This window comes from Squalius cephalus (genome assembly GCF_949319135.1).
Source record: "Squalius cephalus genome assembly, chromosome: 7".
Taxonomy (NCBI): Eukaryota; Metazoa; Chordata; class Actinopteri; order Cypriniformes; family Leuciscidae; genus Squalius; species Squalius cephalus.
Window position 1 is genome coordinate 21,116,599 of NC_137128.1, and position 22,599 is coordinate 21,139,197.

General features: G+C 38.8%; 2 protein-coding genes across 7 annotated transcripts in view; one reads left to right on the top strand and one right to left on the bottom strand.

Moving 5' to 3' along the window:
* The window catches only part of dpp6b (dipeptidyl-peptidase 6b), a 142,926-nt gene extending 136,607 nt beyond the window's left edge, over positions 1 to 6,319 (top strand). For all 5 annotated transcript variants that reach the window (XM_079876363.1, XM_079876364.1, XM_079876362.1 and 2 more), the window contains 5 exons: positions 3,876 to 3,993; positions 4,079 to 4,137; positions 4,223 to 4,295; positions 4,410 to 4,483; positions 4,831 to 6,319. In XM_079876363.1, the coding sequence (XP_079732489.1) occupies positions 3,876 to 3,993; positions 4,079 to 4,137; positions 4,223 to 4,295; positions 4,410 to 4,483; positions 4,831 to 4,980 (474 nt within the window). In that variant the 3' untranslated portion in view covers positions 4,981 to 6,319. The remainder of the gene's footprint in view (positions 1 to 3,875; positions 3,994 to 4,078; positions 4,138 to 4,222; positions 4,296 to 4,409; positions 4,484 to 4,830) is intronic.
* A 191-nt stretch (positions 6,320 to 6,510) lies between these two features.
* arhgap21b (Rho GTPase activating protein 21b) overlaps positions 6,511 to 22,599 on the bottom strand; it is a 55,427-nt gene continuing 39,338 nt past the window's right edge. For both annotated transcript variants that reach the window (XM_079876360.1, XM_079876361.1), the window contains 17 exons: positions 20,006 to 20,152; positions 19,777 to 19,873; positions 19,641 to 19,677; positions 18,730 to 18,852; positions 18,280 to 18,579; positions 16,801 to 16,862; positions 15,722 to 15,855; positions 15,492 to 15,634; positions 14,803 to 14,961; positions 14,631 to 14,709; positions 14,128 to 14,201; positions 13,900 to 13,989; positions 13,450 to 13,575; positions 13,331 to 13,372; positions 12,189 to 12,294; positions 9,676 to 9,707; positions 6,511 to 9,529 (listed from right to left, as the gene is read on the bottom strand). In XM_079876360.1, coding sequence (XP_079732486.1) covers positions 7,988 to 9,529; positions 9,676 to 9,707; positions 12,189 to 12,294; positions 13,331 to 13,372; positions 13,450 to 13,575; positions 13,900 to 13,989; positions 14,128 to 14,201; positions 14,631 to 14,709; positions 14,803 to 14,961; positions 15,492 to 15,634; positions 15,722 to 15,855; positions 16,801 to 16,862; positions 18,280 to 18,579; positions 18,730 to 18,852; positions 19,641 to 19,677; positions 19,777 to 19,873; positions 20,006 to 20,152 — 3,293 coding nt within the window. In that variant the 3' untranslated portion in view covers positions 6,511 to 7,987. The remainder of the gene's footprint in view (positions 9,530 to 9,675; positions 9,708 to 12,188; positions 12,295 to 13,330; positions 13,373 to 13,449; positions 13,576 to 13,899; positions 13,990 to 14,127; positions 14,202 to 14,630; positions 14,710 to 14,802; positions 14,962 to 15,491; positions 15,635 to 15,721; positions 15,856 to 16,800; positions 16,863 to 18,279; positions 18,580 to 18,729; positions 18,853 to 19,640; positions 19,678 to 19,776; positions 19,874 to 20,005; positions 20,153 to 22,599) is intronic.

A 22,599-nucleotide genomic window follows, 5' to 3' on the forward strand; every position in this document is an offset into this window, starting at 1 on the left:
GTATTAAATTCCTTTTAGTGTAATTGTAAAAATGTCCACCAGCAGGTTGTGGCACACGTATCTTTTTACTGTGAAATCTTTACTGATTTTTATAAGTAAACATAAAAAATAACAATATTGCTAGTTATGCTATAAAATTGATGAATTGCAATTAATCGCATCTAACATAAAAGTTTGAATTTATGTGTGTGTGTGTGTATTATTATATATAAATATATATATGTGTGTGTGTGTGTGTGTGTATATGTGTGTGAGTGTGCGTGTTTGTGTATATGTGTGTGTGTATATATATATATATATATATATATATATATATATATATATATATACACACACACACACACATATATATATATGTATTTATAAATATTAGGGCTGTCAAACGATTAATCGTGATTAATCGCATCCAAAATAAAAGTTTGTGTTTACATAATACATGTGTGTGTACGGTGTATAATTATTTTCTATATATAAATACACACACATGCATATATATATTTAAGAAAATGTGTTATTTATATATAAAATATTTATATATAATATAAATTATATATAATATAAATATATATACACAGTATATACATGCAAATATTTCTTAAATATATACATGCATGTGTGTGTATTTATATATAGAAAATAATTATACACCGTACACACACATGTATTATGTAAAAACAAACTTTTATTTTGGATGCGATTAATCTTTTGACAGCCCTAATAAATATACGTGTGTATATACAGTATATATATACACATATATATACACGCACATTATGTAAACGAAGACTTGTATGTTAGATGCGATTAATCAATTTGACAGCACTAATATATATGTGTGTTTGCATATGTACACACATACACACACACAATGTATAATATATATGAATATAATCATATACACACATATATTATATAAACACAGACTTTATTTTAGAAGCGATTAATCGATTTGACAGCACTAATTGCTAATAATATTTCAAGAGGAACACTTACTGGAATGAAGCATCTTAAGTTTACTTGATTATCCGTACATCATTTTTTAGAAAATCATGTTAAAATGTATCAAATATGACAATTAAGGAACGTTTATTTGTTCATCCCTCAATCATTGTATTGAATTGTACATACATGTTTCGCCCCCACAATAAAACTACAGAGCTTTGATTATAAAACTAGCATTTAAATTTGTATCTTACGAAAACATATTATTGGAAGATTTAGATTCACAACTGATATCTATATGTGTTTTTGTCAGCTATACTGTTAAAAAGATCTCATTTACATTACAAGCTTTCAAAAGCATCTCACTTTTTGGTCATTTAAATAACAACTGCACCAAATTGCATATTTTTCCTCAGTTCTGGATTCTGAATGAAACTTTTTTTCCTCATGTATGAGCTCCATATTCTCCTATATCATACTACTATTTTTCCATCTAGTAGTGGGGTAGCTTGACAAAATGCTGTGATTGTTTTTATATCACATTAGACCTAGAAAACATTTTAATTGTAATAACTGTAAGAACAATGGGTCGTACATTAGTATTAATATTAGCTCAAATGATCTATAGGGAATTTTAATAATTAATCATGAATATGATTAATATTTTGTATGTTACAGTTACATTAATTTATCGCAGCTGAACTAGATTGATATATGAACGATTACCATAACGGGTTATGGTTCGTCATTAATACATCAATTGTTCTTATTTCAGCTCGAAGTTATGGGATAACTTTAATGGAATTAATTTAGTTATCAAACAATCTGTTTGTCCAGCGAACAGATTGTACGTAAGATTAAATTAACTCTCAAGGAAAATTATCCTTCTTACAAACACGAGAAAGAGTATCTTTTCCAGGCCTTGAAAAGACACTCTCGGTGTCTGTAGACTAAAATTAGGTTACTTAAATCGTAGCCTACCAAGATAAAGCATATAGCTAAGATCGAACATTTCAGGGACTAAGTAACATGGGCAATTAAAACAGAGTCAGTCAAGGACATATGGAATTTAATAATTAGACTAATACTACATCGAAACTACGAGTATACACAGAGTAAATACATATTTACAACAGAAACATACGGATGAAAACATTACAAGACCAAACGGATAACAGATGAGAGAGGGAGAGGATGAAAGGGAGAAAGTGAAACTAAAGTTCAGGATGAGAGAGATCACCGAGATGCTCTCTCTCATCGCAAAAACACAGGTAACCTTTTGAGAGACGGCAAGGAATCAAATCACATTAAAAGTTCAATAAACTTATCTTGCAAAATGGTTCTCTTTGTTGCTGAAGAACGCAGAGTTCATGCGTGTGTCCTAAGACCATCGTGCGTGTGTTTCTTTAAGAAAGCCGGGCTCGCGCTCTTGTGTCTTCTGGTGAGCGCGGTAGCGGGGTTTTCGAAAGAGTCTTTCTCTCTGAGTTGAAGTTGTCTGCTGCGTTTGCTTCATGGAGTTCGAAGACGAAAATAAATAAAAGACTTAAAGAAAATTGAAAACGCTCCCAAAGGGAGCCATAAGGTCTTCTCGCTGATGAGGCGGGTTCGTGAAAGTGCAGGAACAAAAACAAGACGAAAGGAAATACAGAACAGAACTGAACGGAACGCGGAGTGTAACCGCTTTTCTAGGGCACAGGAATTTCACTCCTCCCTGGGGCTTGAGCCAATTGGAATGCGAAATTCCAGGCGGGAGAAAAGTTCTTTGTCTCACTATGAGTTTGATTTGCATGTTTTATGGCAGTCTTAGGATCATGCCATTTCTACGTTAAACAATTATAACTGCAGTAAAATGCATTTTATCATAATTTGGTATCCATATCTTTCCTACGGGTATATGGAGGTTTAATTCAAGACCAAATTTGGTATGTTTAAAAGCTACGGCCTAGAAGTACCTTCTTACTCTGTAAGATAAGTATTAAAAGTTCGATTAACAAACTGGGAATAAGACTAACCTAAAATGTGATGTGCATTTACAAGTGGGAATGAAAATTAGACTTTTTAAAAGATCCACATGGCATATCTATGATTGCAACGGTGCACATCTGAAACATTATTCCTTTAAGGTTTACAAGAATACAACAACCCATCACAGAGAAGAACAATCGTGGAAAAGAGAAATTACATTCAGGTTTACATATTTCTTCAATGGTTATACATATAGAAAATGTAGGATTTAAGTAGGGTTAAAGATTAACACTGCTCCACTCCTAAAATCTTTGTTGCTGGACATTCCTTTAGGCAATAAAACAGCAAAGTGGGGGGAAGGCAATTGCCAGAGAATATTGTTGAACATTCTCTTACTAAAACACTATTGATTAAAGAATACATTTCAAAACCACACCTCTATTATAAAGCCAAACTAAATCACACATGCCTAATGTAATTGTACATAAATTAAAGTATATTCTATCCTAATTTAAACACAAAGGGATGTTTGTGTGTGTTTGTGTGTGTGTAGAAAGTTTCAAGTTTCGTTATCTCTCTGTGGTCCAGAGAGGGGAAAGGGGGGGTTCGGAATGTCTCTGAGGTGAAATTAGTGTCGTAAAAGTCAATTGGCCGACTAGCTGGAGCCAAAGCAACTGATTTACCTTCGGGGGTTCAGAGTGGGACAGCAAGAAGGAATGTGCGTTTATGTTCTGATTCAATGAGCCATGATTCATAGCCAATGTGGCTACAAACATACACTGATGATTCATTCGAAATGTGGAATTTTGATTGTGTAAGTGGAGTTTTGATTTCAAGTTGCCTTCAGGTGCTCTGCATTGTTGGATTGATATTAAAATTCTCAAAGTTCTCTCTTGATGAAATGTATGACTGTATCATTCAGCATCAATGCATGACTAATAACCTTTTTTTGTTGTCGTCTGCCTCAGGCATATGGAGGATATCTGACCAGCCGACTCTTGCGCTCGGATGAACTTTCAAACATGTTTAAATTCAAAATCAAGTGTGGCACTGCCATCTCCCCCATCACCGATTTCTCTTTATATGGTATGATGTCATATCCTGTCATTCATTTCTTTAACAATGAAACAAGTCCATCTCTTTTATTTAATCATGAACGTCTGTCCCACAGCTTCTGCATTTTCTGAACGCTATTTAGGATTACCGCAGTCCAATAAGAGAGTGTATGAGGTAATGTGCACCAACATAGTATGGTTCTAGGTCAAGTCAAATAAAAGTTACATATTGCTTGTATTTTCATTTATTTATTTTTCAGATGACACATTTAACAGACCACATGGAGCAACTGAGGGACAAGAAACTCATGATAATCCACCCGACGGCTGATGGTAACCTTTGATTTAAGCTTCTTGTGCTTGACGTGTTTATTTCTGAAATACATGCTTGTCTTAAATCTGTTTCACTAATACTAGATTATGTGTAACGTTTCTTTGTTCACACAGAGAAAGTCCATTTTCAGCACACAGCCAAATTTATCACCAATCTGATAAATGAGAAGGCTAATTATACATTACAGGTAAAGAGCTTCTCATCCACTATTTAAAGCTCTCGGCAACTGACTCATGTTTCGTCTTTTTAGTGGTTTGTTGCAACAAACATATTGCTCATACTAAAAGTCTTGCGATTTTAACTAATGACTAATTATTAAATGTTAATAACTCTTTTGGTACCACTTGTGCCATAAACGTGAATGACACCTCAAATCTTGTGGCTCATTGAGTACAAATACAAGCTTCTCACATGAGTAATACATTTATTTTTCATTGAATATCCTGTTTCGTTTGGAAATCGAGGGCGGTAAAATGGGTAGCACTTGAGTGGGTGAGGCAATTGCATACTTTTTTCTTTTCTTTTTTTTGTCAGATCTACCCAGATGAAGGTCACTTCCTTCACTCGAAAGACTCGCAGCAACATCTAAGTCAGTCGCTGGTCAACTTCTTCGTGGAGTGTTTCAGACCACCAGAGATACCGCCTGAAGAGAAACTGGAGCAGGACAACGAGGATGATGGTTAAAGTCCCTATTCATATCCAGCACAAGCCAGCTAACAGCCCAATATGCAAACTCCTTCCCTCCATTACACCCTCCTCCATTCCCATGTTAGTTCTGATGGCTTCTCCTGAGCCTCTGCATGGACCACGCCCCTCAACTCTGATTGGCTCATTGGATCCAGGAAAGAGTTTGAACGACTTGGTGATAAAATAACCTGTGGAGGTACATGTTGAACCATTTCATACTCACAGTGTGAGAAAACTGGATGAACTGGAGTGATTCAGATAAACTGTCGAGCTCTTTTGCTTGTGTTCTCTTATTCGTGCATTGCTTACAGAAAGCTTTAAGAGATGACAGCACAATATACAGAAGAATGATTGGCCAGAGTACCGAAGCTGCGAATTACTCAATTATTTTCCCGGCTGCATAGCATTCTGAGTTTAATCCAGTTATTACAGTTTAGGGCCTTTATTTGGGTATAAATGTCATTGTGAACCCATTTGTTTCTGTCGTCAATGTCAAAGTTATCAGGCCCGTTAGTGCAGAACAAATTTGTGCAAAATGTTCATAAAACCATTTCATGTGTCAGCTGAATGTGGCAATTTACGTAAGAAAAAAAAATTGGAGCATAAATCATTCACATAAAAATTCTTACTGGGATTTGTTGTGATCGTTTCACAAGGCCTTTTGTTGCATCAAATGTGCTACAGTAAAACAGTTGCTTTAAAATGTATCTGTTGTAGTATTGATCCACAGCAGCGTCCATATTGTTTATTAGCGAATCATCCCATTCTGAGAAGGATAGTCTTCTTTTTTTAACGAGTGCAGCTGCAAATCTCTATGGAATTTCTTTGTCACTGTGCCTTATTGGAATACACCTGCTCAAGACAGGCAGTCCATGAGGTAGGACAGATTGGGGGGAAAAAAAAGATTAGATTTATGTTATCAAAGAGAGGACTAAGAACCATGCAACAATCCTGCCAAGAGCATTTTCTTTACAGTCCTGTGTACTGGTTAAGTTGTAAATGAATACAGTAGGTTAACTGTGAACTAGCATCTTTGGGCAGGTATGTGTTTTTTGTTTTCTTTTTTTGTCATACATGGTTACGAAGGTCTTTGAAGAACGTTTTGCATAGAATATATTTTCTTGCTATATAATTTGGCATGGTGGCAAGATGGTTTCTTTTGTGTTAATGTATCTATTTTCATGTCACTACTTTTGACAGCTTGAATGTTCCTATGTGGTTCCACTGAATTTGTTGTTGTAAGTGAAATCCTGTCTTGTAAGCAGAATGCACTGATGTGTAAATTACTGTTTTGGTCCCTACGTGTGTACCTTGTACATAAAGCATTTTGAAAGCTATTTTGTTTCTTTACTCATTTAAAAACAATATACTACAGGGTTCTATACAGCTGCATTCATGCGGTTCGTTTTTACTGGACAAAGATTCAAGGACTTTTCTTTTCAGCCATCACCAATATCATGCAAATTCCTGCAATGGCAGTCTGCCCCCTTGTGGCCTCAAACTGAAATAATGCAACACTAGTTATTTATCAGACAAAAAGGGTTTATTTTCCAGTGTTTTACAATGGGTGTCCACCACAAGTGCAGACCCAGCATGAAACAAACAGTTAGGGAAGCATTGTTCACACAAGAGGAACCTCAGAGATGATTAGCATGTCCCTTAACCTCACCTCCGTATCGTACAATACTTACAAAAAGAAACGGATGTTATGAAGATGACCAAAGGAAGAGGAGCAGCTAAAACATGTAATAGATATGTACATTTAAGTTACTTATTTTACAGGAATATTTAAAATTCAAGTCTGGTTAAAATACCAAATGCAAAACTTAAAACAATAATGCATTAAAAATAGTGTTAAGACCCAGGAGGAATGATGTAGGAATGGAAGCTTCTCATTTTTCCAAGAACGAAGTCTGGCTGAGGTGTAGAACAAAAAATAATAAATCTTTTAAACTTTTTTTGTAAGTGAGATGTGGCACCTTCAACTACCTAAGACCAGTATTCAATATGAGGCACTTTCATGATCCAAAGACACCTGATTTGTTCTTTAACAATTTCCAGCTTTATACCAAAGACGGTACTCATGTCTCAGTAGTCGTAGTATAACAAACATCAACATGTACACAGCAATTTGCATCAGAGGGAAGTTTTGAATTCCTTTTTGTCTTCCGTTATTTAAAAAAAAGTTGACTGCTGAGTGTCTGCCATGCATTGCATTTAAAAAGGAAAACGAAACGGACACCGTTCCATAGCACAGCACGCAAAGCAGTCCAAACACAGGCAGAATAAACAAAAAGCACAGAAAGGGGAAATATATACAGTTCATAAATGAAAATGGCAGTTTGTTTAGTATTACAACAAGCAGATACATTCTTGTTTTGGTTACTGAAGGATCTATCACAACACCAGGGGCCTCTTTACACTTTCCAATAAAATGAATCCTTTATCAAGGTTCAAGATACTAGTCTTCTCAACATCCTACAATCCCAGACTATTGACCTACCTGCTCAGCCTATTTCTCTGTTACTTGCCTTTATCTTCCAAGCCATTTGGACTAAAACTGCTCCATTATGTGATGTCTCAGTCATCTCAACTCTACACTCAAATCTAAAATCTATATTCGGTGGAACTCGAGCTCACCCAGTTTTCCATCAATACTGCACTTCGGTTGGCCTACAGTGAGAGAGCCTCTGTTCACTGTACAACATTGGGTCTGTACGTAATTTCATTCACAGAAGGAAATGTCACAGGATGTTTTAAAAATATTTCTTGCAACTCTACCTTGTCCAGAGAATGCTCAACATCAATTTCATACAGACTGTCTCCTGATCTCGAACATCACACACACAAACGCACACTCACTAGCATTCTACTGCTGACGCCAACATGGCTTACAAGCATCACTCAGGTACCTTAAACATGTCAATACTCGGACACTCATAAAATGTGTACTCATATATATATATGGGTATATATACACACGAGTATACACTCGCACACACTTTCACAGGTACTGATAGAAACGGGAACGGACCACTTGAGCACCAGAGAGTTTGTGAGGGTGGGCATCCGCGGCTAGGCTTAGGCTCTTGTTCTGAGCGGCCGCTACATCTCCATTGAGGAGCTGACCCAAGTGTGAGGGCCCAGCGGATAACAGGTCTCGTGATCGGGAAGGGTGCAGGTCCAGCACATCCAGGCTAACTTCAGGGTTGCTGGTGCGGTGTCGCTCTCGAGCTATCCAGTCTCTGATGGAGAAGTCCTGCGAACTGCACTTGGGCTTTAAACGATCCATGGCCGAAAGCTCGTTGCCCTCGACTCTTTGCCAGTCCCCAATTACTGACAACTCGGCAAAGTCCCGCTGACCACCCATGGTGTGCCTGCGGCGGATATTGCTTTTCCGTTTACTTCGAGTCTCGGGGGACCTGGTGCGCTGGGAACCCACCCCGAACATGTCATCAGCTGATGTCCGCAGTCGGCATTTTAACCGGTCGGTGATTTTGATTCGCCACATGGGTTCTGCACGCTCAGATTCGCTGCGAGAGGAAGAGCTAAGACTACCAGTGGAACGGCCCTTGACTGCATCCAGCACTCGTGATAGTCGACAAGACTCCTTGTCGCTTCTGCTCCCATCTGCTGAAGACTCGCTGTCCGTCTTCTGCCGACTCCCCCTCTTGCGTGCCAGGGTATCGCACGCGATGATTCGATGGGAGGGGATGAGGTTTGGTACATCCTGCAAAGGTGTGACACCGCCCTCCAGTTGGATGCCATCTTCAGTTGGCCCGCTTTCTCGGCCACCGGCGAAGACTGATAAGTCGCTCTCACTGTCAGTCTCCATTGCCCGTCCCTCACTAATGAGTTCACTTCTTTCATCGTCAGCATCATCACCGCGGCTTTCAGCAACAGACTGCACCTCTGGACTGAGGGCAACGGATTCCACTCCTGTGTGGAAAGTCATGGAGGAGGTGGTGGAGTAATCTGATGTGATAGAGCAGACTTCTGCTCCTGGGCCCATTCCTGTATTCTCCATCCAGTGGCCTGGGGTTCTCCCATGCCTCATCCTTGGTACTGAGGCCTGGGAACTGGTGCTGTTAAGTGTGCCCAGATCTGAGACACAACCATCATCATAGTTGGAGGGAGGATCGGACAGGGAACTTTGGCGAGTCAACTGCATGTGATAACTAGGTTTGGGTGATGTAATGATTTTAGGTGAGGGACAAGTTTGTCGGGGCAAGTGTTCAGAGATGAGCTGCTTGTTTTCAGACATGAGGTCAAGAGACTCTCCTGGGCTCTGGTCATCATCCTCAGTCCTTTCTATTTGGTCATCGAGCCCAACTTCACTCTCAGCATCTTCGGTTTGATCATCAGCAGGCCAATTTGGATCATTTTGCACCGGAAGATTCATTTTGGAGAAACAAGCATCCAGGTCATCATCAGAGCTGCTCGGCTGAGGCTTGTCCTTGGGCTTTTTGCGTTTGCGGCTAGCAAAGATGGAAGAACGCAACAGCTCTCTACTATATTGATCCTTACCAGATCCCCAGGAACCCTGCTACAGAACCAAGCACATAAAGAAAAGTGTAAGTTTACAATACATTGTGATCTATACCACATCTCAGGGAATTGGCTTTTGAAGCAGGAGTCCTCTCCTCTTTCATATAAGGTGATTTTGTCATTATCTCAAGAGATAGTACTCACCTTTGATTTGGCAGAGTCACTGGTGGTTGAATCTAGTGGAACAGGGAGAGAAAAAAGTAAGTAGGCCATTTCAAGTGGAATACAGAGGGGTCAGAGGGCCAGAGACAAGGGGAGACTGAAATATAAATATCCTTCACCACAACAGCAGCGGAACAGCACAAACAGTGGAGTCATGTAGAGATCCGAGAGATGAAGGCGACACACTTAAGCCATCAAACACAGAGAAATGGAGGAAAGAGGAATGAGTGATGACAAGAACCCAGCAGTGTGCAGTAGGACAGGAGGCAGTTCATGCACACATTCACACAGACAGACAGCCTGTTCACAGTGAGACCCTCAATTACAGACACACACACACACAGCCAGCAGAACATGTCTACAGGCATTCTTTCCCAACTCAAGAGACATAACCAAGGCAGGGATAGACATCATTACAGCTATGTAAAAGGGACGAGAGCTGTAACAAATCTGGTCGGAAACTGGATATTGCTGCTATTTGCAAACGGCTAAGAACGCTTAAATCTTTACTTTTGTAAACCTACATTAGATGGCTATATTGCATCATGGGATTTATATGCTTTATGCATGCACATTATGTCACTCATTCACTTGGAAACATGAAATGTTTGATTTTGTTAAGTTTTGTGCTTTTGTAGCCTACTATGTAATATATTTCATGGCATTTCTAGTAATTGGAAGGCAATATGTGGTTATAGAATTCAAGTGCACAGCAACTATTAGCTCAAATAATTGTGATCATTCAGCTAACTAATTGTGACAAGTTTAGATATCAGAAGTTTGAAATGAAGGATAAGGTTTTATTTTTTTTATGAGACAGTGTTGTGGAGTAAGGAACATTTTAAAAGGATGTGTACACTGGAGGTCGCCACGTAGCTGTACTGTGCTTCGCTAGTCCGCCTACTGAGGTAAATTACGCGACCTCCACAGTCTGCCCTTTCATTAAATGTCGCCACATCACGTCTGATTATTTTAAGAAGTTCCAGCAGTTACACAGCACCTGAATGGTAGCTATGTCTGAATGTCAGAACGTTTACAGGTAAAATCAGTCACTTGGGGAATCGTATCTGTGTTGAACGGTATCAGCTTTTCGATGCAGAACATGGAGATGGAGAATGAATTAAAGCACTGAGAGACTATGACAAGGGACAACAAGGGTCAGATATGACAGGAGGGCAGAAAGGGGCTAAAGGGGCCAAAGCTATAAGGTGGTAGAGCAGCTACGAGGAGGAAGCAAGTTACTACTTCACCACTCAAAAGCCCCTTTGCTCACTCTCCATCAGAGATACTAATGGTTTTGGATGGTATGAGATTCATCGGGAGCTTTATGATTTAAGCCGGCTCAGCCCCTCACCACACCCCTTCAGACATCATCAATGACAGTTACTGTATGTCACATGACTGGAAGAAATCCTGGAGACCATACCATGCTAGAACTCCATGCGGTCAGCTTCAGAGACAACGAGAGACAGCAAAGAGGCTTTTCAGACACATTACACCATCACAGCTCTGTATCCTCTCTGTTAATAATAGTCTTATAAGATATGAAACGTGCAACACGACGATGACAAATATCAACTTCTCTGACACTCTTTTTTTGTTTCTTTTGTTTTCTGGTGGGTTTGTCCCGGATTCACTTTCAATTTATAAGAATCGGGGATTTCTGCAGACTAGGCAGCTACACTGGGGACAACACTCCTCCTTCTTCCTACAGTCCCAGCTGTCCATCACAGACATTACAGAGTCCATCAGTGACATCACCGAGTGATAGACGCCGCCCACTTGGCCTGTGTTAAGATTGGGTAATGTGTGAGCAGTGCTGGACAGGGACAAGGGAGAAGAAAAACACTAGAGACAAGATGGGTCAGACGGGTAAACCTTTGGTGGTTTATCATTGATTTTTCCATTTCTTTTGGGAAAGAACATGCCAGGTTAGCACAAGAGAAGGGTAAGGAGGGAAAAGAACTGAAAGAAAAGGAGGAGTGGAGTCATAACAGAGACTAAAGCATTAGGGAGGGATGGCAATGGGTGAGGTTCAAACCAATACAAACCAAAGCAAAAGGAGAATTCTGGAGAAATCATACAATTGAAATAAAGACAACTAGTCAAAATAATGGCTGAAGGTAAAGAAAAAATTAAATGAAATAGATTGATTCATAAGCTTCACAAACAAAGGAACTATTTTATCCAATTTTTCAAACAGCTCATCAAATACGTTTGACCAATGCAAAATTGCTAAAATAGTTCACCTTTACATATGCACCAATACATATCTGGCAAGCTTGCTCTTGTTTGCTCTAAACATTGACAGATTTAAAATGGCAAGCATGAGTATCAGCTAATCATCTGAAATATACTAAGAGAGTGAACATACACACACATACACACACCAACATCTGAACACCATGAATGTTTCAATTTGGTTTGAAATAATATCCATTCTTCTAAACTCATATCCCTGGCCTGGAACTGTTGGACTATAAAGGCAAGATTACCTGAGACGTCTCCGGGCGATGGAGCAGTGCGGCCAATGTTGGTGAGCAGATGGTCAATGTTGGGCACAGGCTGAGACTGAACAGTGCTCTCATGCTCCACGGTGGTCTGACATACACAAGGAACGAGAGGTACAAATTCATGTCACTGAATGTCGAAAACAGTAAGTGCAGTCTTAAGCATGTGCATGTATGAGCTTTGCTAAACAGACAAACATTTTCTTATAAAACCGATTTGAAACATTGTTCTCAATGCAAAGATTATGCGTTTCGTGAGCAGTGGCAGCTTCAACCGCCATGTAAACCATGCAAATGCTTGGGGCCTTAGTGGGTCCACAAGTGACAATAAATCTGTGTGTTCTTTTCCCCAGCAAATCAAGACTTAAAATAAATTCTGTCAATTTCTTGTAGGTTTACAGTCTGTTACTGCATGAAAGTGAAGAGCAGAAAGTAGTGGAATTGGTTAGTTTATTAGTTCTTTGTTGATCTTGTATTCAGCTTTTTGAAAAGACAAAGCAAGTTTGTATTTAGTAGCAGTGGATTTCACTCAAGGACCAGTACCACAGCCATTTAAAGAAGAAGCACTGTATGCTATGAGTGTACGACCTGTGCACTGTCCGCTATGAGTTAAAGTGGCTCTCTTCGATTCTGCATAAAGATGCAAAGCTGCATGAAAGCCTTATTAAAGTAAGCTTCGCACTTGCCTCACACCCTAGTATCAGATGTACCTGTAATGCAGCTTTTGTTCTGTAGAAAATGAAATAATGCATCAGGTCTGAACTCTGCTTAGGGTCTGAAAAATTAAAAATCTGCCCTCGTAAGAGAGAAGGCAGTCCTTTAATGTTGTCTGGGATGAATGTGGCCATTTAAGTCCCTAAAAACATCTGAATGCACTGAGGGGATTTCAAGAAACAATGGACTTGTTTCAATACAGATGTTAATACCAGGTGGAAATGGGACCATAAGGAAACTGAGAAAATGTTGAGGATGACTCTTCGTTTTCCTGACCAGTGTTACCTCAGAGACTCAACAGTTATACTGAGCCAAGTCTCAATTACTGGATTTTGGAAGGGATTGCAAGGAGATGCTTGTTTAGGGCTGAGAAATCCACTCAAGAGGAGAATGGCAGGAAGCTACATACTCACCGTTGGCTCTTCATCTCCATCCTCTGTGAAGAACCAATCATACTGTAGAAGAGAATATCAGACAAAGTTCAGCAGAATTCAGACATCAATTTATAGAGATGAAAGGAAAATGGTCTTACTTGCTGAATGAGAGTCTCAACGATCTTGTACTGATCAGGCATGTGCGTGACCATGTGCGTCATGTTGTCTTCAGAGGTTCTGACAAGGGTTGGGCCAAACACGATGGCCAAGTTACGTGGCTCCATCTAATTAAATACAAAAAAAAAAGCTTCCATAAAGAAAGCTTTCAATTCCTTTCTTTTCTATCTACAGGAGAAATTATTGACATCACACAACAAGCATCTGTGCTTCCGGGTTCTTCAGACAAGCTGTGACAGCACTGCAGTTTTAATGATCTGTTAAGAATTATATAATTTAATGTTTAACTTTTATGAAAGCGATAATTTACACTGAAGTAATATTAAACACAAAACCGGCTTAAGGTTTCGTTTTAATTTAGCATTTCTTGTCACAGGTTGTTCAATACACCTAAACAGGGTAAATTAACTGAACATCTGCCAAGCTCATACCTTGTTTTTCTCACAGTTTTCAGAGACAGTTTTGAGATGTCCAGAGAGGAACTTGAGCGTTTCATAATGATGGTCTGGTAATTCATGTATCTGGGAGGAATAAACACAGTAAATATGATTCATTTCATTCTGTTGAGGATTTTATTGCTGAGTACAGGAATTCTATTCCTCCAATCCAGTAAACATCAGTATTTAGTAAATCAACAGCAGTCTTCATATAATGTGTACCAGTCTCTTCAGTGCTTTCAACCGCTCAACAGGGTCCTCCATTCGATTGGCATCAATAAAGTTGGAATATTTTTCTATGATCAGAGCAAAACAGGCATCATTAGAACACTCCTGAAGTCTATCAGGATCCCAAATTCAAAAAGTTACTATAGCAAAGAAATATTTCTGCTGAATATGCAAAAAATAAAAAAAAAATAAAAAAAGATTTACTATAGAACGTATTACTTAACATTTTTAAACAACATTTACTGACTTTTTAAAAATATTTTATAATATATACAATTTTTTCAGGCCTGCAAAGATTTAAAAAAAAATCCTAGATATTTTCATGTTTTCCATGACCCTATAAACTGACTACTCTCATCCTCTAGGAGGAGTGCTTCCTCCACAAGTGGAGAAAATAGGGTTTAGATCAAAGTTTCTCTCTATTAGAGAGTGCAGTTTTCCATGTGTTTTGTATAAAGCTGGAAGAATCATCTTTTCTATGCGATCACGGGTCTCACCATTAGTAAACAGAGGCTCAGGAAGTTTCCTGAAAAAGGACTTTAGCAAACTGCTGATCACATTGAGGTCTCGCCACTTCTGCTGAACAAAATAAAAGCATATAGATCAGGTCTGCCTTTATGGTACCACAGCTCATATATGATTATCACACAAGGCAAAGTGTTCACTCACGTCATCCTGGATATCAATGTCTGTCATGCCTTTAGTGTCTAGCTCCTCCTGCATGCTCGAGATGGCAGCGTTGTTTCCAGGGACTCTATAAATCCCTGTGTACTCTAGCCCTCTCTCCTCCACCAGCTTACAACACACCTCCACGATCAAAGGTACAAACTATAACACAGACAGAAATTAGTGTTATTTTTAACATCATATAATCTTACAAATTGTCAAAAAGGTCGACCATATTTCACCCTAAAGTCAAAAGAAAGAAAAAAAAAAACCCCAGGAAATAACATTTTGCATTAAGAAAATTAAACCTATTTATTGTTTTCCCATGATGACCTTAATTTTATGACAATTAAGCCTATTTACTAAAGAAAAACCCCTCCTCAATACTGTAATGTGAAAAAGATTTAATTGTAAGATATTCAGATATATTGTATTGATCGTTAGAGGGGGAAATATACTAGCAATGTCAATGTAAAAATTTGTTCTAAAATAGATGTACCTGAGACATCTCCGGGCGATGGTGCAGTGCGGCCAAATTTCTTTTACTTTATGCAAAAATACAATTTCTTCCCCCCTCCCCCCATTTGCTTTAGAAAGTGAAATGTAACCTTGACATGTTTGCCTGAGCTTCACCAGTAATAGTTTAATCTGCTTGACGCAGAACCACATTTGCAATATCTGGCATCTCTTACTCTGTTGTTTTGTGCAGGGGGGCAATTATCCAGTCGCATTCCAAACGTGACGCCAGCAGCGGGTCTCTTATCTTGAGGCTTCTTCTTCAGGCCTGGAATTCCTCTCCTCCAAGCGGCTTTATCTCTCGGAGGACTGGAGTCATCTGAGACATATCGCTGACATCAACATTTCACTGAGATCAAAGCACATTCAATGGGTTTCAGTGTCATTTCACAATGCCACGTGTTACCTTTGCTCCTCTCCTGTTCGTTTCTGGGCGAGTAGGGGCTCTGACTCTTACTGCTGCCACCCAGCAGAGTGTGTCTAATGCTCAGAGACTGTCGTGAGGTCTTGGGTGACGGCTCGGTCTTACTGATGGGTGCACTGTAACAAATACACACATATTATAGGACACTGATCATAAGGCAAGCTCATGTCAACACATATGTGAAGAGGTAAGATAAAGGAATGTTTTAAAAAAGACCTAGACTCTGTCCCATAATCTAGTGAATTGACTACCAAGGCAATATTTTTAACCATCACAGACAGGCTTTCAACGCAAAAAAAAAGAAAAAAAGTACAAAAATACTATAGTAAAAACTATTTTATTTAACAGTAAAACTAAAATTACAATACTAATATTTATGACTGACTTAATTTCTTCATTTTCAAACATGAAACCATCAAGCTTTTACTCCCTTCGGAAACCTTGGGGAGCCCTTAATGCTTTTAGGATTATATGTGCTTCTCATTACAAGTTTGGGAAGATAGTTAGTGCCTGTTGCGTTCCCAAATGCACACTATAAGCGACCCAAACTACGAGCAGATGCAGAGATGGAGTTTGTGTGGAGCAGAATTTACTGTGAGCCGATTCACTCTAAGACACTAAAATCACAGGATCATGAGCTGCTTGTGTGTAAAAGATCACGGTGCCACGCTTCACTATGAGGAATGCAGGGCGATTATTTATTGATTTAAATTACAGCCTTTGTGATTTCATAAATTGCACTAAACCATGTCGCAATTTCAGTTTTATTGCAAATAATCATGCAGCCCTAGTAGCAACATAATTAGTCGTAGCTAAACTACAACTATCTCAACTAACTATGAGTGCTAGCCAAGTCTTGTGGGTGGGCATGCTTTTTGAGTGTGTGTGTGTGTATGTGTGTGTGTGTGTGTGTGAGTGACAGCTGACAGAGCTTTGTTTCAACTTCAGGTTACATTTCTGTCAGGATGCTGCCAATCTAGACAGTGAGGCAGCTCACTAGGATTTGGAAAGGGGCCAATATGGCTGAGCAAACATGCTGGTTTCTAGGAAATGTTCTTTACCTCATGGATATATACTCCTTAAGCTTTCTGTTGATCAAATCAGTGCTGGTTACGGCAGCGTTCTGAAAATACAAGACAAAGAATCATTAACTCTGTGGTAACATGCAAACCTCAGTCTGAGTACAGCAACACAAATCTGATTGTGAGCATTAAAGAAAACCAGTTCCTCTAGCAAACACAGAAAGAGAATATCAACAAAAAGCCTACCCATAATACTCACACCTTTAATAAAGAATTTCATCTCAACACTGATTTCAGCAGATGACAAAGCTCTGTTTTGTTAGCTTTTAGCTGGTTTTCACATGGTTTTGTATTAGGAAATGCTGACAAAGTTATGCAATACTACAATGTTTGTGCAGTCAGCTCAGAGGGGGCAGACATGGGCCACAGACTTCACATGATGATATTAATCAGCTATGATGTTCCACTCATTTTTTTGTAAGGAGGATCATGACTTTTTAAATGTGTATTCAGACAATGTTCTGAAAGGGTCAAGGATTGAGTGGTTAGCATGATCCTGTTATCCCCTGCTGGTAGATGCTGTAACTACACAATTATGTAGGCAAAAAGCAGCTTTCTCCATGTACGGTAATTCAAAAGTAGCTGTGTATTCTGATCAAATAAATTGCAAGTAAAGTACGGATAACAAATATTTGACTGCATACAGCAGATGCTTTGCCAGTGGACCACTTAGAAGCATAAACTAGATTTTTCCCTGCCTGCTGCCTTTGACGTCACAGCTCATGCATCAGCAGGAGTCACTAGAAGGCCAATTTGCCACAGCCAATCCAGCTTTGTCAGGTTGTCATTTTCCTGCAGTTACAGTAATTAGTAACATGGCAGTTATGGCTCAAGTGACTGGCTCAAAAATTGGTGTGCCCACAACCAAATGGCCATTAGCAAAGATGACAACAGGCAATACTCTTCATAAAACATCCAAGCTTGACATGTTTAGATGAGATTTTTCTCATGAGAAATATAAAAATGTGGCCATTGTGAGTTTTTATATTAATTTGTTGACCCCTTTATAATCAGCCCTGAAGGTTTTTATTCAGCTTTGGAACTGCACACTTGACCATCTCTTTGGAAGTTTAAAAAAAATAATCAAGTGGTTGCAACAGACACACACTTTGTCTTACACATAATAGAGGTGTCACTCCATAAATTAATGTCTAAAGTACAAAATTTACCTCAGTTTTGACGCAAATACTAAAAAACACAGCGTATGTTTACAGCAAATGCCTGGCTTTAAAGTATACTGTACTCCATTTGACAGCATAGATAGACAAACACAGGTGCTCGACACATGCGCACTAGAAAGTGTCATCCTTGTTCAGTGTCTGCGTTATTTCTCTACAGAAGTTATGACCAATAAAAAAAGAGTTTTGTGGGTATCTCTTAACCCTCTCACACAAGACCTCGCCAATGCAGCTGCAGTGTGAAGGTAGCCAAGAGACCACGCTATCATTGTCAACAAACCTCCTCGTCCAGGTTGCTGTTTTCTTGAATGACTCTTATCCAGGACAGCATGTCCTCTCGGCCCTCTGCCTGAAACAGATACTCGCAGTCTGAAGTCGTTAACCGTAGGACATTCTTGCGCTTTGTATCACTGTAGGAGATGTCAATCAAGCAGGCCTTGATGCTGATTGATTGAGGCTCGTCCTCCAGTTGGGAGTTGACATGAGCAAGCCCCTCCTTTTTGTCCTTATAGAGGTAGAGGGAGTGTCCACGCAGCACTGAATACATCTGTTTCCATGGCCGCATACCACCTCCTACTCGCTATAGATAGGAACAAATGTAAAAACTGGTTATGATCAGTAATTTAAAACAATCACAGTAAAACTATCATCATTCCATTCGATATGCTCTTGAATGTATTTGGCACTATCGAAAATTCAACAGTGAAAGAGACAGAGATACTTTTCACACCTTGCCCTTCTCTGTGTTGAGCTGTCGGAAATGCACCCAACCCTCCTTGGTGGAATCACTGAAGATCTCAGTGGAGGAGTCCCTTCTGGAGCTGGAGTCATCAGATTTATGGCCATCAAGTGCCTATAAAACCAGAACAGTATTAGTATAAGTATTGGTTAAATATTCCTTATTTTTGCCCTTATTCCAAAACCTGGTGAGTTGCTTGTGATCAATACACAGGCAACTCCCTTCTTAGGCTACCCCAAACTAAAATGGAACCTTTAGTTTTTTTTTTTTGGGTGGGGTCATTACGTTAAAAATAACATTTAAATCGGATAATATTCAGACTTTTGAACTTTGATGTGCTGGAAAAAGTTGTGTGAAGTACTTCATTCTTATAACAGTGGTCTATAACTGTCTAATTTGCTGTTATTGAACAAAGCTATATGTGATCCATCTTTGGACGAACCACACACACACACACACGCACACACACACACACACACACACACACACGCTTAATGTCACGTCGAGGGAGTAAGATTTGATGATGTCATCAGAGTTCGCCATACCTTGGCTTTTGGTGAATTGTCGCCACTGCACCCAACCCTACGATGACAAGCCTATGGACTGCACACAATCGCTGAGACTCTAGCACCATTACTTTAATGGGTCTGATTCTTTGTTCATCTTGGATGGACTTTTGTCAAAATGCAGTTTGTCTCCACAAAGGAGACATGCGATATAGTCTTAAATTTGGCTTAAAGACTGTATATTAGATTTAACTTTATGCACAGCTTTAAAATGCTCTCTACATAGGCATCTCACTAGGTTTTGGAGCAAAGCCAACATCACCGTTATTTGTATTCAGCATTCTGGTTTAAAAAAAGCTGCTCTTTATGAGGGAGATTTTTAAGTGCTTCTCTCACCTTCCTGAAAACACTTAGACTCGGTTTGCTGGATCGTCTGTGAAAATGAATGAATATGTTAGGCCAAACAATTATTCACAACTACAGTATTGGGAACCTCCAAATTTATGATCCGGCGCTTTTAGAAGACACTTACCCACGTCCTTCCTCCCGGTAGTTGTCCAGACCCTCATCGTATGATTTTGAGCGCTCTGTTTTGGTTCCTGATTCCAGAATGGCATTTCTGAGAGATTCTGAATAGATGTAGACAAAAAAAATACAACATCAGCAACATGTTCAACAAAATGTTCCCTGTGCCATTCATATGGTGCTGTTAGATGGCAATAATTGTTCAAATAAATTGAAATCTACACAGAATTTCTTACCTTGGTCATGAGACAGTTGCCGGCGCATGAGGGGACTAGGGGTGGTAGGGCTTGGGCTGTCAGAGATTACAGCCTGAGCTCCAGAGATCACAGCCGATGCAGGAATGTGGCTGCCATCATGGTCTACACTAGGGCTGGCTGGCTCATCTGTAAACATAGTTACAGAGCAGTAAACATGTGAATAAAATAACTGTGCAAGCCTCTGTGTGTACATTTATGAACATACATGCCAAAGAGAGCAAAAAAAAGCTCCAACAATGAATAAAAGATCAAGATTAAATGTGTCCTACTATGCAGTACATATTCATGCCCCCATCACATATGGCTCAAAATATTAAACAATTTTAAAAGAGAGAAATCATTAGTTTGACCACAAACAAGTATATATTTTTTTTTAAGTTAACATGGGGTAAATTAATTACTAATTAAAGCCTAATACATTTGTTTGTTTGTTTGTTTTGTGTGTGAAAGTTTTTGATTAAAGAAAGAAAAAAATTTATAGAAACACCTGTAACATTTTGGAGTGAGTTGCCAGCTTTCCTTGGTGATGGAGAAAATGGTGACAACCACAAAGTTGAAAGATAACTGGTTACTGGTCTGTCATAATATCCCCTTTTTAATGTCATATTGCAATATCTTTTCAATTTGGTATGATAATGATAAACTAAAACTAACTTCAAGCAGACACCCTCACATTAGCCAACTAACTTTAATTCTTTTCATTGTTCATTTTTCTTGCCATTGGGTAAATAAAAAAAGTGCCTGAGTCTGACCAAACAAGGAATGACCCAAACTTAATTGATATTGTTTGATACTTTATAAAAATTTCATATATAACATACCACAGAAATCAGCTTTTAAGGTGCTTTAAAAATGGCAAGGCTGTAGTGCATGTCTTGATTTCATTGCAAGTAAGAAGTCTGCATCAGGGCTCGACATTAAGCCTTGTCATGTGCTTTTGCAAATGTGGTGTAAATATAATTTATTCTGAAGCCATATTCTCATCAGTGCTCTATCAGCTTTGACATATTCAAATCTGCATATGTGATATTTACCCCGAGGTAATATTTTTTTACCTTCAAAAGGGGCATTTTTTCCTAATCATATTAAATGTATGCTTCATCTTTCTTTTCAAATTCCTAATTTTGATCAATAAATTCAATTAGAATATTAAGACACTATAGGGCTGTCACCAAATTAAATAATTTACACTGAAAATCACAACAGTATTAAACAATGTAATGAGATTGTTTTAAATATTTTTTGAATATACAAATATTGGGGGGGGGGGGGGGGGGGTTATATAACAAATAAGTTTATATATAAATTTATATTTATATATAAATATAATGCTGAATCATTAAGTAATCAAACACAGTGTTGCTGTGAGATGCGCTATGGTTCTGCTGTGATCTTTGTTTGGAACTATTTTCGCTGCTGAAATAGAACAAAAAGTGTCGATATTGTGTCAAAAATGTAAGTGCCTTAATATTAAACCACTTGTTTATTGAACTGTTGTATGAAATCAGTGTTTTCAAGCGTGATGGTATTCAGAAAAACAGCAGTCTTGGTCATGTGATGTTGCATAACTGTATCATATGTCACATAAATATATATAAATATAAAAACCACAGTATCATGTTAACAGAGTCTCATTTGTTTTTTAGATTTCTCCTCGAGAGGCTGCACGAGCCTCAACAGCACATCCTTGTTACCGTCAATACATTGATACTTACTATTTTCCACTATTAATCGCCACTTACACTAAATGTAATACAATCAGAATCATTCTCGCATTTTGGTTAGTTTTAATCAGGCTACTTGACCGGTAGGGCAAGTAAAATTCTCTTTCACTTGCCCCTTCAAAAAAATCCACTTGTCCCAGACAAGCGTTAATGCAGAGACCCTGCTGCATAAACTTTTTCTAGGAACGAGGACAGTTTTATTCATCTTACAATTTGACATGTCCTGTTTTTGAGAGCACTGAAAACTTTTGAGCTTCTCTGCAGGTCTCAGCCAAAAAAGGTTGGAGTACAAAGCTGTTCTGTGCTGCCAGAGGGCTGGAGCAGCTAAAATTAAAGTAACTGCCCTAGTTCCTGCATCCTCCAGCGTCTCAAAGAGGGCCAAGGGGAAGGTATGCAAAACACTCTTCATGCCTAGCCGAAGAACTCTAGCATAGCCTACAGATCGCTTCACTCCAAGACACAAGAACCTTAATGCTATCAGCAATCACCTAGCTTCATTTAATGGGATGGTAGGCAGGTTTTTCTTTTTTTTTTTTTTGTGGATGAAATAGGTGGCAACCATCCTCTACATTCCTTTAACAGATACTTTTATCCAAAGCAACTTATAATGAAGAATCTGAGGTTTGGGCCTTGCCATGCCAGTGGTTGATCAAGAAGTCAAACAAACTGAGCAATGTGTTGAAATGCCACAGGGTCATAGTGTTTACAACTCTTCGGCAAGTCAACCAGCAGAGGAGTGACTTAGTTATCTGTACACACTGAGTTAAGACAGGACAAAGTATCTCAAAATCGAAAAAACTAAACCTAAAATAAAAATATAAACTAATAAATAAACTAAAATATACTGCA